This window comes from Seriola lalandi, unplaced genomic scaffold, assembly GCF_002814215.2.
Source record: "Seriola lalandi dorsalis isolate HSWRI2012SDOR001 ecotype SW California unplaced genomic scaffold, Sedor1 jcf7180002054795, whole genome shotgun sequence".
In the NCBI taxonomy this organism is placed as follows: Eukaryota; Metazoa; Chordata; class Actinopteri; order Carangiformes; family Carangidae; genus Seriola; species Seriola lalandi.
This window is the reverse complement of record NW_019525348.1, coordinates 4,580,019-4,598,575: the sequence shown is the minus strand read 5'-3', so window position 1 is coordinate 4,598,575 and position 18,557 is coordinate 4,580,019. Positions and strand designations below refer to the sequence as shown.

At 41.0% G+C, this 18,557-nt stretch overlaps 1 protein-coding gene across 2 annotated transcripts in view; it reads right to left on the bottom strand.

Annotated features, from left to right (window-relative positions):
* ttc7a (tetratricopeptide repeat domain 7A) overlaps nucleotides 1-18,557 on the bottom strand; it is a 50,092-nt gene that overhangs the window by 27,171 nt on the left and 4,364 nt on the right. For both annotated transcript variants that reach the window (XM_023425939.2, XM_087179192.1), the window contains 12 exons: nucleotides 15,194-15,324; nucleotides 14,241-14,365; nucleotides 13,211-13,289; nucleotides 12,480-12,649; nucleotides 9,926-9,989; nucleotides 9,607-9,744; nucleotides 7,005-7,088; nucleotides 5,945-6,049; nucleotides 2,688-2,805; nucleotides 762-819; nucleotides 413-485; nucleotides 140-300 (listed from right to left, as the gene is read on the bottom strand). In XM_023425939.2, coding sequence (XP_023281707.1) covers nucleotides 140-300; nucleotides 413-485; nucleotides 762-819; nucleotides 2,688-2,805; nucleotides 5,945-6,049; nucleotides 7,005-7,088; nucleotides 9,607-9,744; nucleotides 9,926-9,989; nucleotides 12,480-12,649; nucleotides 13,211-13,289; nucleotides 14,241-14,365; nucleotides 15,194-15,324 — 1,306 coding nt within the window. The remainder of the gene's footprint in view (nucleotides 1-139; nucleotides 301-412; nucleotides 486-761; nucleotides 820-2,687; nucleotides 2,806-5,944; nucleotides 6,050-7,004; nucleotides 7,089-9,606; nucleotides 9,745-9,925; nucleotides 9,990-12,479; nucleotides 12,650-13,210; nucleotides 13,290-14,240; nucleotides 14,366-15,193; nucleotides 15,325-18,557) is intronic.

The following is an 18,557-nucleotide window of genomic DNA, read 5'->3' as shown; positions in this document are numbered from 1 at the left end:
ACACACACACACACACACACACACGAAAAAACTCCAAACAGAAGTGCAGCAATCCTCCGGCACCTTATCCTTGATTCATCAACACTTCTACCAACATTTTCTGTTGCGTGTGTGAGTGGGATGGTGTAGTGGGTTTTACTTGAAGTTGTCAGGGTGCTGGCTGAGGGCCAGGCCCAGGGTGTCCAGGGCATGACGGTGGTGTTTCTGGGCGCTGAGCAGCAGGGTCAGCAGGTGGAGGGAGTGTAAGTCATCCCCATGGAGATTTAAAGCTGCCTGCAGGGGCTCCATGGCTGCCGATACCTGTCAGACACAAACACATTCTCAGGTATAATTTAACAATCTGCAATGTTTTCTAATAAATAATATCTGTTGTTGACAACATACAATATGTTTCCTGTTTGCTTTCTTATACCTGGCGCACGAGTGCCAGCTGCAGAGCCAGGTACATAGCAATCTGAGCATCCCGGGGGTCTAATGAGTGAGCCCTGTGGGGCGCAGAGAGACCAGTGATGTTAGCAAAGCTCTAATGGTTCTAATGGCAGGATATTAAACTTTTTTGATTACCATATATGTTGTAAATTTAAAAAACCTGGGTGTTAGTGGGATAAAATAATACAAAAACAAGTTGCATTTGAAGCATTTTTATAGATTTAACTAGTCAACAACATATAAAAAAGTCAATGACCACAGCCATACTGTACTTGTTAGCATGTTAACATTTGTCACTAGTTTTTCAGCTTTGAATGAAGAACCAAACTTACTTGCTCAGAGCTTGTAGTGCTTTTTTGTTGAATTTATTCCGATCTTCTTTGAGAGTAGCTGCAGAGACAAGTTTATTTTTTAACTTTTTCAAGCATTTTAACAGGAAACAGTTTATGTTGTATAAAATGGAGCAACACATGTACAACAAGTCCCCATACCTAAACAACAAAGTGGGTCATTTGTCATTCCTTTTTTAAAATGACACATATACCTATGTGACCCATAATATAGCATAAATACTGACAATGGACAGCTAGCCTGGCTAACACAGTTAGTTCCTGGAGCCTCTGCTGGTCTCCTGGCAACCTCACGGTGACAACACTCCAGGAGGTCACTGCGCCCAGCCAATAATAGTCTGGCACAGAGTTTCAAGGAAAACCACAACTTTCCATTTTTACACTTGAAAGATTTTGGCTTTGGCTGGCTTTAGACCAGCCATGTGCACAGGATAGATGTTTGGTCCTACTTTCAGTCGCTGAGCTAAACTAACCATCTTCTGGCTGTAGCTTCATATTTAATACACAGACATGAGAGTGGTGTCAATCTTCTCATCTAACTTTCGGCAAGCACGTAAATAAATATGTTTTCCCAAAATATTGAACTTTAAGATCTGGTTAATTTTATGCAACTAAACCACAAGGTTATGAAAGATCATTGACACAGTTAAAAGAAACCTATGTTGATTGCCAACCACATCCCTATGGAGGACCACAAGTTAGATAAATATTAATCCATCATAAATAGTTCATATTAAAAAAGGGTTTACAAAAGCAGCATAAAACAAACACCTCATTTACAAATACATTCATGTATTTATATATAAATAATGGACTTTAAAATTCTATTTGAAAATGCAATTTAAAAATTAAGTAAAGAACAGGATTCAAAAATTGAATTAAGAACACAGATTTTAATCAGACATTTCCCATTAGCCATGGGATGTAACAAGCTCTCTGATTGGTTGGAGAGCCTCACCACCTCATGCCTAGCTATCTTTTAACAACTGTTAGGGAACCAAGAAATCCCTTTTAGGAACTTCACTGTATATGTTTGTGCCAGAGCAGTTTGCCTTGATTTTCACTCTCTCTTAAAATAACCAACACTGATATATCAAAAGCTTTGGGGGACAGTGAAATGGAGCTCCGACCCTCAGAGAGTGTTGCACCATAGGAGACACCCTCAACGTCATCACCCACCCTGAATTTCTCCTTCCCACACCCCAGTTACACAAGTGCATATGACATGCCAGGGGATAGCCAGTCAGACAGCTTGTTACAGCCCATGGTGAATTTTCATTGTTTTACATCAGTTTACTAGTGCAAGACCCGAAGTGGCATGGAAAGGCTAAATGAAGAGGTGAGAAGCAAATCAAATAGCTAAAAGGAAAAGGAAAAGCAGCATGGAAATAGATATGTAAATGGGAAAGGAAATTACCCTTTAAAATGCCTGATTAAAATCTGTACTCTTAATTAAATTTGTGAATCCAGTTATTTATTTCTCTTCTTAAACTGCACTTTCAAATAGACTTTTAAATTCCATTATTTACTTATGAAGTCATTAATGTATTTTCTAAATGATGTACTGAATGACTGTTTTATGTTGTGTTTGTAAACCCCTTTTTAATTTGTATTTATTGAGGATTAATATTCAATTTGCAAATTATTTTTTATAATTCCTCTTTTTATTGCTTATTAAAAGATCAAATAATGAATTCTTTTGTAATTTAGTCTATTAATCTATAAATTATTAAATTAATTTGTATTAATACTTATTTTTATTGGACAGCTGGTTATCAACTAATAAATTATTACTATTTCCATCACACTGGTCCTCCATACTCTGTCCTCAGACTTCTGTGGCCTGCTGCCTTCGCTTCTGAGTAACAGTAACAGTATTTGCTTGTTTGGTAGTTTGTGTATCCATACCATCAGAGGCCTGTAGACTGTAGCAGAGGCCCAGAGCCATGTAGGCCCTGGGAAGAAATTCTCCAGCTTCCTCCCCCATAGACACCACACTCTGGGACAGAGCCCCCGCCTCCTCAAACTGGACACACACACACACATACAAACACACATGCTCAGTCATAACTGTATGTACTTCAGTGGGCAGGTAAAACAGAATTACTCTGCTATCATGCACAAATCCAGTTACATCATGAAACCAGTGACCTATAATATTGAAAATATTCTCCCAGAACCATTGTGAGGTACTGTGCTGTAAGCAGGACCTGAAAAATCCTCTCGTATATGAGTGTGTTTGACAGGAAAAGTCTTTGTAGCACTGAAAGGCAAATGAGGCTGAAGTGCAGCAGGGAATGGAGTATTGATGGCTGAGCCTGGTGTGAGTTTACTCAGAGTACATTCATCTGAAGGACAACGCAGAGTTTGCTGAAGGACACACACACACACACACACACACACACACACACACACTCGCCCACACACGCAGCAGTAGACTGCAGGCGGTGTGCGGCTGAGCCGAGCCGAGGTGCTCTGAGCCGAGGAAAAAGTGTGTCACTCCGTTTGAGGTATGGCTGGTGGCAGGCAGGCAGGTGGGTAGGTGGGCGTAGGGGGGTAATGCCTTTGACGGCACGCCAGCGCAACAGCAAGCCAACTGCTCTGACACCCTCCCTCCCCCTCCTCCTCCTCTTCTTCCTCCTCTTCCTCCCGTCATCCTCCTCCTCTCTTCTCTCTCTGTGTGTCTCTTTCTCTGAATCCAGTCCTTGTGAGTTCAAAGCCAGCACACAATAGCCAGTCATTTAAACACACATGCACATCTTAGGAGGATTAAGTTTTTTCCTCCCTTGAATGGTGTGAAAGAAGAACATGCCACTGTTGTCGGGGGGGAAATGTTGCATCTGCAAAACTGCTCTTCAGGAATTTAGTAAAGCAGCTTTGCTTTCAGATCGCCAGTCGTGCAGTTTGTTGTGATGTCACAGGTTTGGAGAGGGTTTCATGTGCCCTAACATCCTGTACTGTTTCATATACATGTACAGGAGCACTATGAAAACCTGAAAAAATAACAAATAGGAAAAAATTCTTATGAAGTTTTGGTCTGGTCTGTGGGCTAATGGGCCAACACAATAAGCAAATCAATGTTGCTGGCTAGATAACAGTCCAGACTGTCCAGTGGAGCTGATGGTGGATAATGGTGGCCCATTTATGTAATGCCCCATTGCACTATGGCCATAGTGTCCCATTGTGATTAAGGCTGTAAGCTCCTTAGTGTCTCCGGCCTGCCATGATCTCCAGCCACTGACAGATGTGCACTCTCCATTCGCCCCTGTTAGCTCCTCTTTTCTAATCTCTGACCCCTTTCTCTCTCTGTCTAACTCACCCTCACGCTCACTCTTTCTCCCTCTCTCTCCGCCTTCCACCCTAAATACTACTGTTGATATGAATTTTTCCCTCCTGCCCAGATCATCAACAGCAGGACTATCCAAGCTGGCTGGGCTTCATAGTGATGCGTATCTGCCTGAGTGACCCCAGTGTCAATCCCGAAACATTAGCGACGCAGTGATGCTGCACGATGACTTTCTGACTTCATGCACACATGCCGCATTTCAAAACATGCACACACACACACATCATGCACACTAGTCTATAAACCTCCAGTCCATGTGCTACACAATTCTATGACGCAACTTCACCTCTCAGCTTATCATCATATAAGTGTTAACAGAAGCTGAGGGGGCAGGTCTACCTAAATGAAATATGAACATGCATGGATTACAGGAGTGATTGTCCGTGATGTTGCATTCACATGCAGATTTGCAATATCTCATTAGTTCCAGATGGAAAATGGATCCTTGCTACTATGACTGTAATCCTGTGAAATGTTAACCTTTACATTTATTACCATTTGTCTTTGTGATGAGTTCATATTTTGTTGTATTTTGTAACCCCTTAATACAAAGCGATGTCTACTTTAGGCTGCTTTTCACAGCACATGTTAATGAGTTTTGTTTTAATTCAAAGACCATGAGTGGTTTCCCCTCTGGCCCAGTCAGGTAATGTTACACAATATTCAACAAGACTGAGAGAACTTAACCATGCTAGCCTCTCTGTTTGGTTGCACAGTGGTGCTTTAGATCAATGATACTGTCAGCATGTTAACATGCTCACAATGACAATACCAGCATGCTGATGTTTAGCAGGTACAGTATGTTTACTGTACTCACCGTCTGAGTTTAGTGTGTTAGCATGCTAACATTTGTTAATTAGCACTAACTCAAAGTACCACTGAGGCTGATGGGAATATCTCTAGTTTTGAAGGCATTTAGGTCATAGACAAAGGTACTAGACAGATTCATTTTTTTTCTTTTCTTTTTTTCTATCACAAAATTATTACAAATCACCCAGCGGGGAACATGAATGTGTGCACCACATTTCATGTGAATCCATCCAATTGTTGTCAAGGCATTTCACTTAAAACCACAAAAGTCAACCTCCCGTGGAGACAGGAGGAAAAGTCAGGGGATCACAAAAATCTGTAGAATTCAATGTCTGAAGATCATCAATGTCTGTAAGAAACTTTAAGAAACACCAGTACTGCCAGGTGTACTGGAGGTGGAGGTATTCAAAGAGCTAAAATTTAGAGAAAAGGCCTCTACAACCCTTCAAACTTCAGGTAAATTAACACGCACACGAAATGACATGGTGAACACCTGTGATAGACTGATGACCTTGTCCAGGATGAACCTGGCTGCAGCCCCACCACGATCCTCTGTAGAGCTTATGATGGACGACGGATGGCAGGAGAACACGAATAACCCTATCTGTAACAATAGGTGGTTTTAATCTATCCCTCCACAGGTCTGGTATCACACTCTTGCGGACGTGTGCACAACACCACCGCTGCTGAACAAAAATCCTCGGGGGAAACAGTGGTAGCTCTCTAAATAGAGGAGTTAGTGAGAGCAGTACAAGTCACCACGAGGCTGAACAGACATGGAAAACAGCTCCACCTACAGAGACACATCCACAGCAACAAGTACCTCTGGGAAATGCAGTGCAAAACCATTACAGCAAGGACACCCATGGCATCAAAGATGTTGAGACAGAAAAAGACTTTTCAAATGTATGTGCATGCTTCATGCTCCGAGGCCTGACCTTCAACTGCAGGTGTGTGTATGTTATGGTAATTGCATACAAGTTTGTGTAGATGGTGTGTGTGTAATCACCCAGAGCAGTTGACCAATGCAGACTTTAGCAGCCAACAGGGGCAATGAAGGGTCCTCGGGTCTCATCCTGGCACATTCTTTAAATACAGACACAGCACCAACCCCCTGGAAAACACACATACACACACACACACACACACACACACACACACACACACACAAATGTCAGTGACAAATTGTGATTCATGTGCACGCGGCAGCCAGTTATCATGCAGCCACAGATGACATGGATCACTTTTAAGCGAGTGTATCAAACACACATCAACTGTCCTTACACAGCCCTAATAGACCCATTTAGACACACAGTCACTTAATACATGTAGGTCAATCATTAATGGACCACGTGCACACACACACATGCGCTCACACACATGGACACACACACACACACACACACACTCTCGGCTGGCCCTAAATAGAAGCGGATCTGACGACACTGAGGCGGCCCCTTCTCCTTCTAGGGAGCAGCCTATTTCTAGAGCTCTCCATTGATCTGCAGTGTCACTTTATCCTGCAACCCAGATCAATTTTTCTGTCACACACATGGACGCACTCACACACTCAGAGGGACTGAGAGAGACAGAAGGAGAAAGAGAGAGAGGATTGTAAGCTATTCCTTCTCCTCGTGAGGATTCCCAGCTTATTAACACCAAAATAGTATTTACGTTTACTTACCAGGAAGTGGATTCAATTTTATTTCTCTATAATTTCAAGGTTTTTTTTTTTATAGTAGCAGATGGTGGTGGGCGCTGAATAAAAAGATAGCTGAATGCCCTTTTACTGTACTTTTTGTCTCTGTCAATTACTTGGTGATATCTTAATTGACCAGATTGAGAAAAAATCCAACCCATCTGCCGCCCACCCCCAAGCAGACAGAACACTTAGCTGCGATGCTATTTGTTGCACGTCTGGACACGAGGGTGCGGAGGGAGCACCGCAGTGTACAGGACAGAGGCATGGCAGAAGATGGATGTCTCCTTCGGGTGTGGCATGGTGTGTGTGTGTGTGTGTGTGTGTGTGTGAGGGTCTGCTGCTAGTATATAAGGAGAAATGAGCTCACCTTCCCGGCCGCCATGAGTGACAGGCCCAGCTGGTGCCAGAGGTGAAACTCGTTGAATGAGAACTTCATGGCTCGCTCCAGACACTGGAGAAGAAACACACACGCAGACACACAAATATGTCTTGGTTATGTCACTTTGTACAAGTAGGATGTGTAAGTAGAAGGGCTCAGCAGAGGGACTGGACAGGTAACCCTGCACTAAGCCAAAAAACAATGTGTCCGAACTGTTCTCACACTATGCCATTCGAAAGCCATGTTTTAAGTCAAGAAAAACCAGGATTAGGAACACTGAATTTATTCACTAATTTTTTTCTCCTTTACATCATCACTAAACTGAATGGCCACTCTCCTTGGCTACATTCTTCTAAGCTTGAAATGACTGTCAGTCACCACACACCACCTACTCTGTTCTGATTCAGTACATAATGATGTGATTGATGTGTGTGTGGACGAGCAGAGGATGGCATGGAGCGCCTCTCAGTTAGATGCTGTCAGTCATGCAGGAGTGAGCTAAACCAGGAGAAAGGTCTGCCCAAATATTCTGATTAAATAATGTGCACTTAATAGGAAGGTTGCTGACCATGCAGACGTCAGATGTCCCCTGAGTGATCTGATTAACTGTGGACTGAATAGACTTTGGATATTTCTTAAATGGACAAATGAATGAACTGTGTATGAAATGTAACGCTTCAGTAATGCTTGCTGGGTCTTTATAAAAGCCATTTGAAACTGCAACTATCTTTGCTGCTACATAACAGTGCTGACCCTTGTTAACCCTGCTAATTCAGGCCCCATCCCATTACAAATCCCATTTTAACCGCTGTTCACAGGGTTAACAAGCAGAGCCTGAATTAGGGTTCAAACAAACTGGGACAGAAAACAGCCAAGGTGAAAAGTGACTCAATAACAGTATTTGAAGCTGCACTAATCAATGCTTTTATATTCTCAGTCGGTCTAATGACTATGTGTAATATGTGCTGTGTTGTGTGTTATGCAGAGAATTATCACCAAAGTTATTATCACTCACTGCTCCAGATTGTGTTTTATCATCTTTCAGCTCAGCGTTTTTGACTTTTGGACCAATTTATAATTGTACTGTTTTGGTTTAGTTTGACTGCTCTCATTGTACGCTCATTCTCATGTTTTCAGTGAAAAAAACTCAAGTTAGAGACTGGCAGATGAAAACAGTGGAACATTTAGCAGTTAAGGAGGAGTTATGTCCCTCTGTACATAGTGGAAACCAAAACAGAGTGAAAAGCAGAGTGGATATTGAATATAAATGCTCATGCTCATGTTGCTCTGTATCTGCTGCGTGTGTAAACAGGTAAGTGTTTGCTAACACGATCACCATATCAACTTAAAAAGGTGGTAATAACACTGTAAACACAACGCTGATACGTTGTGTTTACAGGTTGTTGCTCTGCCACAAAAAATGAATGAATGCAGGTTTAAGTACAATATTATTTAGTATTAATAGTATTTCTATTTTATATTCCTTTATACTTCTTCTCCACCACATTTCAGAGGAATATTGTTTAATGTTTAACTCTAATATATTTATTCTGAAAAAACATAGTACCTAAAAAAACCCAGTAAATTCTCATCTTATAAAATATGATGCATCGCTATAGGTTGAACAACCAGTCACTGAATAAAGTTAAACAAGCTCCACTTCATTCAGCTACAACAATAAACTGCTCTGTACATATCAGTTCAACAACATAACCATCATGCATGATGATTACTTTTACTGTTGACACATTTTGCTCATCATATGTATGTCCTTTTGTTCACCAACACCAGTAGTTGATTTTATTCTGTCGATATTTCAGGGCATTGAATTTGTCTTTTTTTTTAAATACAAGCATTCAACATTTTCCTTGGATGTTATTCCGTCAAGGATGGGAACGCATCTGCAAAATCCAGCATTAAATTAATGCTAATACCTGCATCCTTGAACTGAAATTTGATATTAATATCAGAGTTTGCAGCAAACATCCCATGAACTGATTAATGCTAAAGTAAGTATGTAACCGATCACAGTGAATCTTATTCATCATATCACGGAGGGATGGATGGAATCAAGTTTTTAATAAATGGCTCATACTGGCCTTAGATATCAGCAAACTGATCCACTGGTGTAGGTGGAACTACCTCAGTGTGATTGTGTGTGGTCGTCCTTATAAATTGACTGATGCTATCTATGAACCAGTCAGACAGGTGAACAGACCTAATTTGAGACAAAACCTCCAAACTCTGCTTCCCAACGTCCCACATCGGAGTAGAGGTCACATTAGATGGGCAACAGACTTTGTTAAAAAGTGAGAAAATGGAGGAGGGATTTAGAGCAAAAAAAGTGAAATAAGAAGGGAGGAGGAAGCAGAAAAAGACAGACAGTGAAGGAGATGCTGAGAGATGAGAGAAGACGGAGAGACAGTGGGAGAAAAACATACTTAATCCCCTCGTCTCACAGTGATGAAGACATTCATTAAAAAGTTTGGCAAAGGCAAAGCTCTTACTAACACATCTCATCTCTCACTCTGTTGCTCTCCTCCCCTAAGACCTCCAGCATGAGTGTGTATGTTTGTGTGTGTGAGCACACCTCAGACAGCATGGCGTACTGCCCCCTCCTGGCCATGCCAATGGTGAGCAGATCGTAGACGGAGGCAGCATCCTGCAGACTGACCTGGCGAGCCTCGGCCTGGTCAGGCAGACGACTGATCACCGCTTCGCCACTGGCCTGGAAGAAGAGAGATGACTAGGTGAAGAAGAGGAGGAGTAATGAGGAAAAGGAGGAGGTGTAAGGAAGCAAAAAGTGGTTGGACAGGTGGTCTGTGCTAAAGGGATCTCCAAGAAATGTGTTGAAACGCCAGGAAGCAAAAAGTCAGAGAATGGTGTGTGAGTGTGTGCGTATATCTCACCATGGACTCTGTGATGAGCAGCAGCAACACTGCCTCTTCCACCACGTCCTGAGGACAGAAGCAACTGCCAGGACACAGGAAACAGGAAATAGTACCAAGAACAGGAAGTCTATCCCTCAAACACACACACACACACACACACACACACACACACATATGCTGCTTGTCCGTAGGTAGATTGCCAGATTGCCAGGAGTGAGTGTCCAGTTTCTGTCTCACCTGTGGTGCTGTAACACAACACGGACCACCCTTGGTGTATCACTACACAGCACTATCTCAGATGTCATACACACACACACACACACACACACACACACACACACACACACTGACTTGCTCTTTCATTTATTCCATCTCTACCTCTCCCATTCCCCTAATTCATCACTCTCTGTGCCCCTCTTCCCGCTCTGGTCAGCTCTGTGTCCTGTTCAAGGACACATTTACCAGACACCATCACTTTTCTCCTCTTCAGAGGAGGTAACTGATGACAAAAGCCATGAACAATACTGAAGTACAGCTATTCCTCAGGGTGAATTCTCCTGTTCAACCTCTCCCTCTAATCTCAGACATGGATTTAGATCTTCACTTATGATAGTGTGGGCAGGATTAGTCATGTGGCGGTGACTAAGTATGGCTCGCAGGGCCTGAGCAACGAGCGCAGGATCCCTGCAAAGTGGGAAATGCAGGAAAGAGGCAACAAAATGGTGATACACTCATGTGTGATGATGCAGATAACCAGTTTGTCTTGTCAGGACCGTTATGTTATGTTCTGTTCAATGTTCTGTTCTCTGTTCTGTTCTGTTCTATGTCCTATTCTGTTCTGTGCTATGTTCTATGTTCTCTTCATTTCTATATTCTGTGTTCTATGTTCTCTGTTGTGTTCTGTTCTTGTTTTGTTCTCTGTTCTGTTCTTTGTTCTGTTCTCTTTTCTCTGTGTTTTGTTCTCTCTGTTCTGTTATGCCCTTATGCTATGCAATGTTATGTTGTGCTATATCTTATTATCTAGCTCATGCTGTGCTATGTTGATACCATGGTATGTTACTGTTCTTCTACATTTCCCAGCTTTGGTAGGTTTTAAAATGAGGGGCTGCTGCTGTGTCACTGAGCATCTGAGTAGCTTAGCTAATAAAGCATGTTACCCCTACAATAACTGCCTCCTTCCAATTATTGTGATTTCATAAACTGTAAAATATACATAAATATGAAATCTATGATTAATATATCATCTTACAGTGGAATAGACATGTGAGTTCACAGGAGTCACCTGTCTACATCACTGACAGTATCTGCAGGTACTGAGCATGTTCTGCATTATAGTTGCCACGAACTGACCTCTTCAGTTTGTCAGATAATGACCCTCTTTCTGGTGTGATAAATGAATGACCTGAGCTTTAGACATCTGTCCTTAAACATAAGACCTTAAATATAGTTAAAACATCCAGAAGGTTTCAATGAAACCCCACATATGATGACCTTAAGTGGCACTTAGGTGGTTTCTATGGGACACAAGTAAACCATAGGTACAGTTCAAACCTCAGCCTCTGAAGACACAGCAAAGAAACCTTAAGAAACCATGTGACTTTGTTTTAGACAACACAGGTTTACACTCATCTTAAACTGCTAATGACAAACAACAGCCCTTCTTTGTCTCATGTGTTTTGTTGGACCATTGTCATGTTAGTATTGTGCACAGTATCCTTTGTCAAAGCTGTACTTTCGGCTCCTATGATATCCCATAGACTGTGGTCCAACCCAAATATGTTTTTCTATTTTATTTGTCATATTTGTCTTTCTCAATAACTTTGAAGTACTCTGGAAAATTGTTGTTATAATAGAACCAAACAAGTTAATTAATTAGAAGGCTACATTATCATGGGTTTGTTATATAATCATTGTTGTTAATAATTGAATTGGTTTGTTGGATAATGATTGAATAATCAAATTCATTTCCGTTTGCTTGTTTACCGGTAGGCTGCATTTTTGCAGTGTAGTATTGATTTTCATAGATGCCAAAAATCTTGTATCTATAAAAGTTGAGTTTTACATCACACTGATAAGAGAAGGAAGGAGTGTGAAGTAATCGGGGTGCGCTGTGGGAGTCCTCACCTTGGATGAACCATTGTATACTGGTAGCCTATAGTGAGCGCTCTGCTGGTAGTTGCGTTACATAATGCCAATTTGGTTTCCATAGAAAAGGGAGTTATTTTACTTTGTATGAGAGATGTAAGATGTGGCTCAGATTCACACCACCCTGCTGATGACTCATAGTCTTTAGTACAAAATAATACAAGAACTACTTGAACAAAGAAAAACTGGCACCAAGTTCCAAGATCTGCAGTTGTTGATAGGATGGTAACTTGGACAAAAGTGATGCTCTTGGGATGAAAGTAAAACTTGGACAAAAGGAAAATAAAACCTACAGAGATAACTGCTTTGTACACAATGGTTAGTTGATGCAGCAGAGTAACAAAACACAATCACAGGTGGCATTAACTATCTTAAATGTTGAGCTTGGGTTAAAGAAAATGCTAAATGAAACAAAGACAACACAAACCACTCTGTGCTGTAACGTTGCGGTGGTTTAACGGTCGGGTAGATTGCGTCTTTGGAGGCGGCAGCTCCCTCTCTGTGGAGCCAGGATGGGGGTGGGGGGCCCAGCGGGGGCCAGTAGCTGTCTTCACTCACTGAGCTCAGCAGCACCTCTGCTAGCTTCCTTGCTGCAGACTGGGATGCAACCGCAATGCAATAAATAATCAATAATTTTACATCCTGGCTGGACGGACATGTCAATGAGCTTACAGTGTTATATGATAATAATACATACAGAAACATGGTAATGACAAGTAATTATTATTAATCATACTGTACAAATGTTAACCTAATAAGTTTTAGCTATACACATTTTCTCATCAGTCCATTGTCTAATCTCCAGATGGAAACAGGGAAATTACTTCTTAATGTTCAAAGCATTGTGTTTTGTTTTCATCATATTTTGAGCAGAATTTTTTTTTCAAACTGCATAATTAAATTTCCTGCCTGTTAACATGCATAAAGTGTTAGCAAAAAGATCCTGACATATGATTTCATTAACATCCAAAAAAAAATGACTGGCTTTTCCCTAATAATCTTTCAATATATAGCTATAGAATACTGAATGCTTAGAAGCTAGCAATGCAAACTACTGTCACTATTTCTCTCTCTCTCTCTCTCTCTCTCTCTCTCTCTCTCTCTCTCTGTGTGTGTGTGTGTGTGTGTGTGTGTATGTTCGTACGTGAGACACCTCACCTTCCTAAAGCTCTGAGACCCTCGTGACTCCACCACCCTGAGCACCCTACGCAGCTGGTGAGCACCCTGTGCAAGATGACTAACACACACGCACACACACACACACACACACACACACACACACACACAGTTGTGAAGTTGTAATAAATACAAAAAACAGTAGTACTCTCATTATCTAGTGTTTCTAATGTTTTGTCCACACTATTGGTTTATGAGAAAAAACTCAATTCAACAGCACAACAAACTGCAGCCTCCAAATGATCATACAGTTGAATTAACACCTCTCTAAAACTGTTTCAAACAAAAGCTGAGCATTGTTAGGCTGTTGCATTAGACTGCCTTCGTTTTAGCTTGGTGTACCTAATAAACTGACAACTGAACGAATGTGACAGTGCAGCACTTGTTGGACTTTGCTTCTCTAAGCCTAAGAGCAACACTGGCACCTGCTGGTCACAAATGAAAAATGCATCTCTGCTGCACTGGGGTCATGTGGAGCTCGAAAAGCTTTTGCTTGATTTCTTCTCCTCCTCACTTTCTAAAACAAGACTGGAGGTCAAAGCCCAAGGTTCCCTCCGATACAGACGAGTATGAATCAGCAAAAGACTGCAGCCACTAAACATACTGCATAACCAGTGACGTCACATAAATACAGGTGGATAAACTGTGACTTCCAGTCCGTGATTACATAAGGCCGGCAACCAATTATATAACAAAAATCAATTTATAGAGGTTCATTCTGTCACTTTTGATAATCTTAAAAATGACCCTGATTAAGAAGAAAATGTATTTGGTAGACTTTTCATCCTTAGTTGACTTGCACTGTTGTAGAGGAGGTAGATATTTATCACAGTGCGTCATGTTGAAGCTAATGCAGGTATTTTTTGCTGCTGCACATCTTTTAACTCTCACAAGTCAAGTTAAGTTATTTAAAAAAACTTTTAACAGGCAAATGGCCAACGAAGAGCAAAAGAAGGCAGACTCCGGGTTTGTGTTGTGTGCTGTTTGTTGTGTATACACTTGGTAGACTCACCCCCTCTGCAGCAGACAAATGTAAGCGCTCTGCAATGCAGCCTGCAGGAAGTATCCCAGGTCGATGTCCACAGGTGGGGGAAGCAGACTAGCTTTGGCTGTCTTGGTGTGGGGCGTGGTTACTACCTGAAAACACATGCACAGCAAAGCTTAAATTCACTACACTCAGGTACACATTAATAAAAAATCCAAAGGTAAATAAATGACTGTAAGCTTTAGATGCTTTTGGTTGGTGGTTTCGGTTAATGAACACAGATAAAATCAGCACATTGAAGTGATACAGATGACACTAGTGGAGGAAGTATGCACATCTTTACTTAACTATAGTAGCAATACCACTGTAAAAAAATACATTACAAATTAAAGTCCTCCATTCCAAACCTTTCTCAAGTAAGAGTATTGGCAACAGAATGTAAAGTGTCAAAAGTACAAATACTAATGAGGCAGAATGGCCCCAGTTCTTACATTAATGGGTCATTATTACTGCTGCATGAACATGTAAGCAGTACTTTAATTAAGACACAGCTAATTATAACGACTCTATGATGTAGTGCAGTTTGATCTACAACAGTGCATCATATTTCATTGAAAATATTAATCTGACAAGTAAGCAGCAGCTATATGAATTGCGAAATAAATGAAGTGGAGTAGAAGTATTGTAACATGTATGAAGAGTTTGTGTAACTTCCCTATTTTCTTGATGTGTGAAGTGAAAAGGAGAAAAAAACAACGCTGCAGCAAACAAACATTAAATGTGAGCATTTATTGAAACGTTACTGCACTCATACTTTTTATTCAATGAATTAAAAAAACAGGGAAAAAAGGCATGTGCAAAAGTTTTTGTCAGACACACAAACACATTTCTATTTTCCAGGTCGGTGACCCTACAGAAACACACGCAAACATAAAAACATGCTTACATGTCATGCACACTCTACATGTATAAACACCCACCTTATCGAGCTCCTGCAGGTAGGACAGAGCAGCGTCGCAGGCCTTGAGGTAACAGGACAGACTCTCCTCCTCCCTCTCTGACAGACGAACCCGAGACACTGCAGAAACTGTCTGGTGGTCCAGAGACAGACCTGAAAGACAAGGAGACAAGTGATGTGTGTGATTGGCAAATAAAGAAAAAAAACCCAGCTTGAGTGAACTGATCAAACAAATATCTAAAAGGGAAATTCCACCAGTTTTAAACATAAAGGCCGGTTTACTTGTCATAAAGAGTGAAAACATAAGTCTTCTGTGGCTCTACAGAGGCTAACGTTGATGATGTCATCAGCTTGGCCTTGGAGAATACATGTGTAAGAGAAAGCCTGTGTTACAAACTGAGCACATGGAGCTTTAAACAATTAGGTATTTGCCAGCCAAAGAGGGTATAATGAAATATGGATTAGATTAAGGGATGCATTATGGGAAGTGTAGTGTCCACTATTGCTGGAGCTTGCCTCATGCTATGGACTAAAGTTGGGGATAACTCAGTCTTTGCTTTTTCATTCTGTTCATTTTTTAATCTGTCTCTTGTCCCCAAAGAGTCCTCTAGCTTAATGGAAATGTAATACTAAATCACTGGACTGCACCTTTAAGTGAAAAAGGAAAGTGATTTAAAAAATAAAAGTTGCAACAGATACCATTATTTGAGTATTAGTTTTGTAGTTTGCAGGAAACTGTAGTTTTGGCACCACATCCATCCATGTTTCATCTTAGCTATTTTAGTTGATTGGAAAGTTCATCATTGCAAAGTTCGATTCCTCATAGTGCATGGACTACAAGAAGGTAGAAAGAGAGGAACAGCTGCGCTACTTTTAATGGACTGATTCTGCTAAAAATAGTTCTGCTTAAATGAACTTGTAGCTGTGCTAGAAACATCATTCTAGGTTTGGTGGTCCACCACTAGATTCTGAGCAGATACTCATGGGTTCCTGATTATAACGATAATGATAATGACAAAGATAGAGTAAATGTTTCCACACACTAGAAAATGTTAAACTAAGAAGGCACATTAGCATTGTTATTGTTAGCATACACAGCTACATGGAGCTGATAGCACGGCTTTAGATTTTTAATCTTGTTTTTTTCAAATATAATATAAAGTATCACCTGCCCTCTAACAGAAACTGAATATTTTTTTCTACATTTATGCTGCATGTTTTTCTAATGTTGTGCTGTGCTGACGGATGCATTACAGATGTATGACTACAGAGGAAGAAGTGAGTGGGGCAGTGGTGGTCCAGATGCCTGTCCTGATGTCCGTTAGTGGACTTATTGGTACAAATAAACGGATGGAGCAGGAACTTTTCTAGACCGCTGTAGGCCTGTGAGGGACAGCAGCCTCAGGCCAGACGCCAGGCCTAATCAAATAAGCAGACATCTGCCAAGAGACAAGACATCATCATCCAAATATTCACAATTGACTTAATTCCCTCAACAATACACAATACGCACAAAAAAGCATGGGAAGGAGCTATGCAACCCCCACAGGATCTGATCTGTTTCCTCATGCAGCCTCTGAGAGTCATCATACCAATCTACTGCAAATATTATTCAGCTGGTTTCAAAACAATCAAAGGAAATCAAAATCTGACAGTTATTATAATAAAATTCTCCTCAGTTTTCATGAGCATGAGGTCATGTCCGATTATCAGGAAACAGGGAGTATAATGACATGATGATGATGATGAGTGTAACAAGATTCTCCACTGCTCTAAGGAGTACAGAATGTGTAATGTTCTGTGAATTTTGACCTTTCATAAAGTTGGTATTCAATGTGTCAAAATAGTATTAAGATGGTATCTGACCGCAAAAAGCACATTTTTAAAATAAGCCCAAAAATAACCTGCTATAACAAAACTGCATTTTTTTGAACTTCAGACAGCTTGTGTGCATGTGTGACTGAGTAACAGTGAGATGTATGACTCACAATCATCAGGCTTTTAAAATCAGCATCTAGATGTCTGTCAGGACACACACCAGTTGTGGTGAATCTGTTCCCAGAGGGGCTTTATGGTCTCTCTTCACTCTGGATCTGTCCAGTCTCAGACATTATTACTCCCAAAGGTGTCTTCAGGAGAGGCAGCTACAGAGAGACGACGATGGGGCCTATTTTTCAAATGGTCACATCATCAGTGTCGTTCACAAGCTGAGGTTAAAACTCAGACAGACACACTAGGAGGATACTGACAGAACTATCTGTCAAATGAAGCTGATGTTTTCCAGCTGTGTTACATCCATCTCCACAAACTGAATTTCATCTGCCCACCACCCTCACTTCCATTTCTACTTCCAAACTCCATACAAGGTCATTGTGATTTTTAGGGCTGTAATAACTCCTGGCAAAGGGATTAAGAAGGGGATCATCAAGGAAATGTATGCAGGAAGCTGTTCGGTCTTGCCTGTTGTGTTTTTTAGGGAAACGTGCCAGTCTTCAGAGCTGCTCCTGCTTATATAAGGCTAACAGGTAGGAGATCTGCTGCAAATGTAAACTGTGCAGCACTATAGAGTCTGCGATCCCACTGACAGCTAACACAAGGCTCCAGCTGATTTCCTGTAAATTTATGAGCCCATGATATTTTTTGCACTACAACTGTAAATAGCTTTCTTACACATTGGTTGGCTGGTGTTAAGACCATTGCACAGGTTTCTCTGAATGGATGTATGTATTGTATTGTATTGTATGTATTTTATCTAATTTGTAACACATTCTGTTTTGTATATTCACTGTTTTGTTGTCACCAAAATTCATTGTGTGTAACCCACAGACTGTAAATAAAGATAGCTGTAGCCTCCATGGGGGTTTGTGAAGAGCGGTTTTGAAGCTCAGAGTGGGCTGCTCCGTTGTCGCCATCTTGGGCATCAGCGCATCACTCCACCTGACACCCAGCTATTCCAAAAAATGGGCAAAGAGGTGGGGTGTGCATTGAGCTGAGACTTCTGGGCGTCTGGGCATCTTGCTCAAAGGCTAACCCATGACTAACTTATTTGCTGGCTCATTAGCTAGTTAACAAGCTAAGTTACACAGATACATGCTAATGAGAGCTAAGATATAAATAAAATAATACTATAATTTCACTCATCTCAAAATATAGGAGCACAGACTTTCTAACATTCTGTGAGTGAATTAATTGCACAGTAAGCACATATTATTTTTCTGATATTTGTATGCAAAAATCCTCCGAAAGGCACAAACACCTCAAACTAGCTGAGACGAGGCCTAGCAGACAGCTAGGCCAACTGTGACGGCACCCACCTGTCTCTCTCACGACCACATCCTCAATTACGCATAAATTTAAGCCTTAATGAGTGATACAAATATATATAA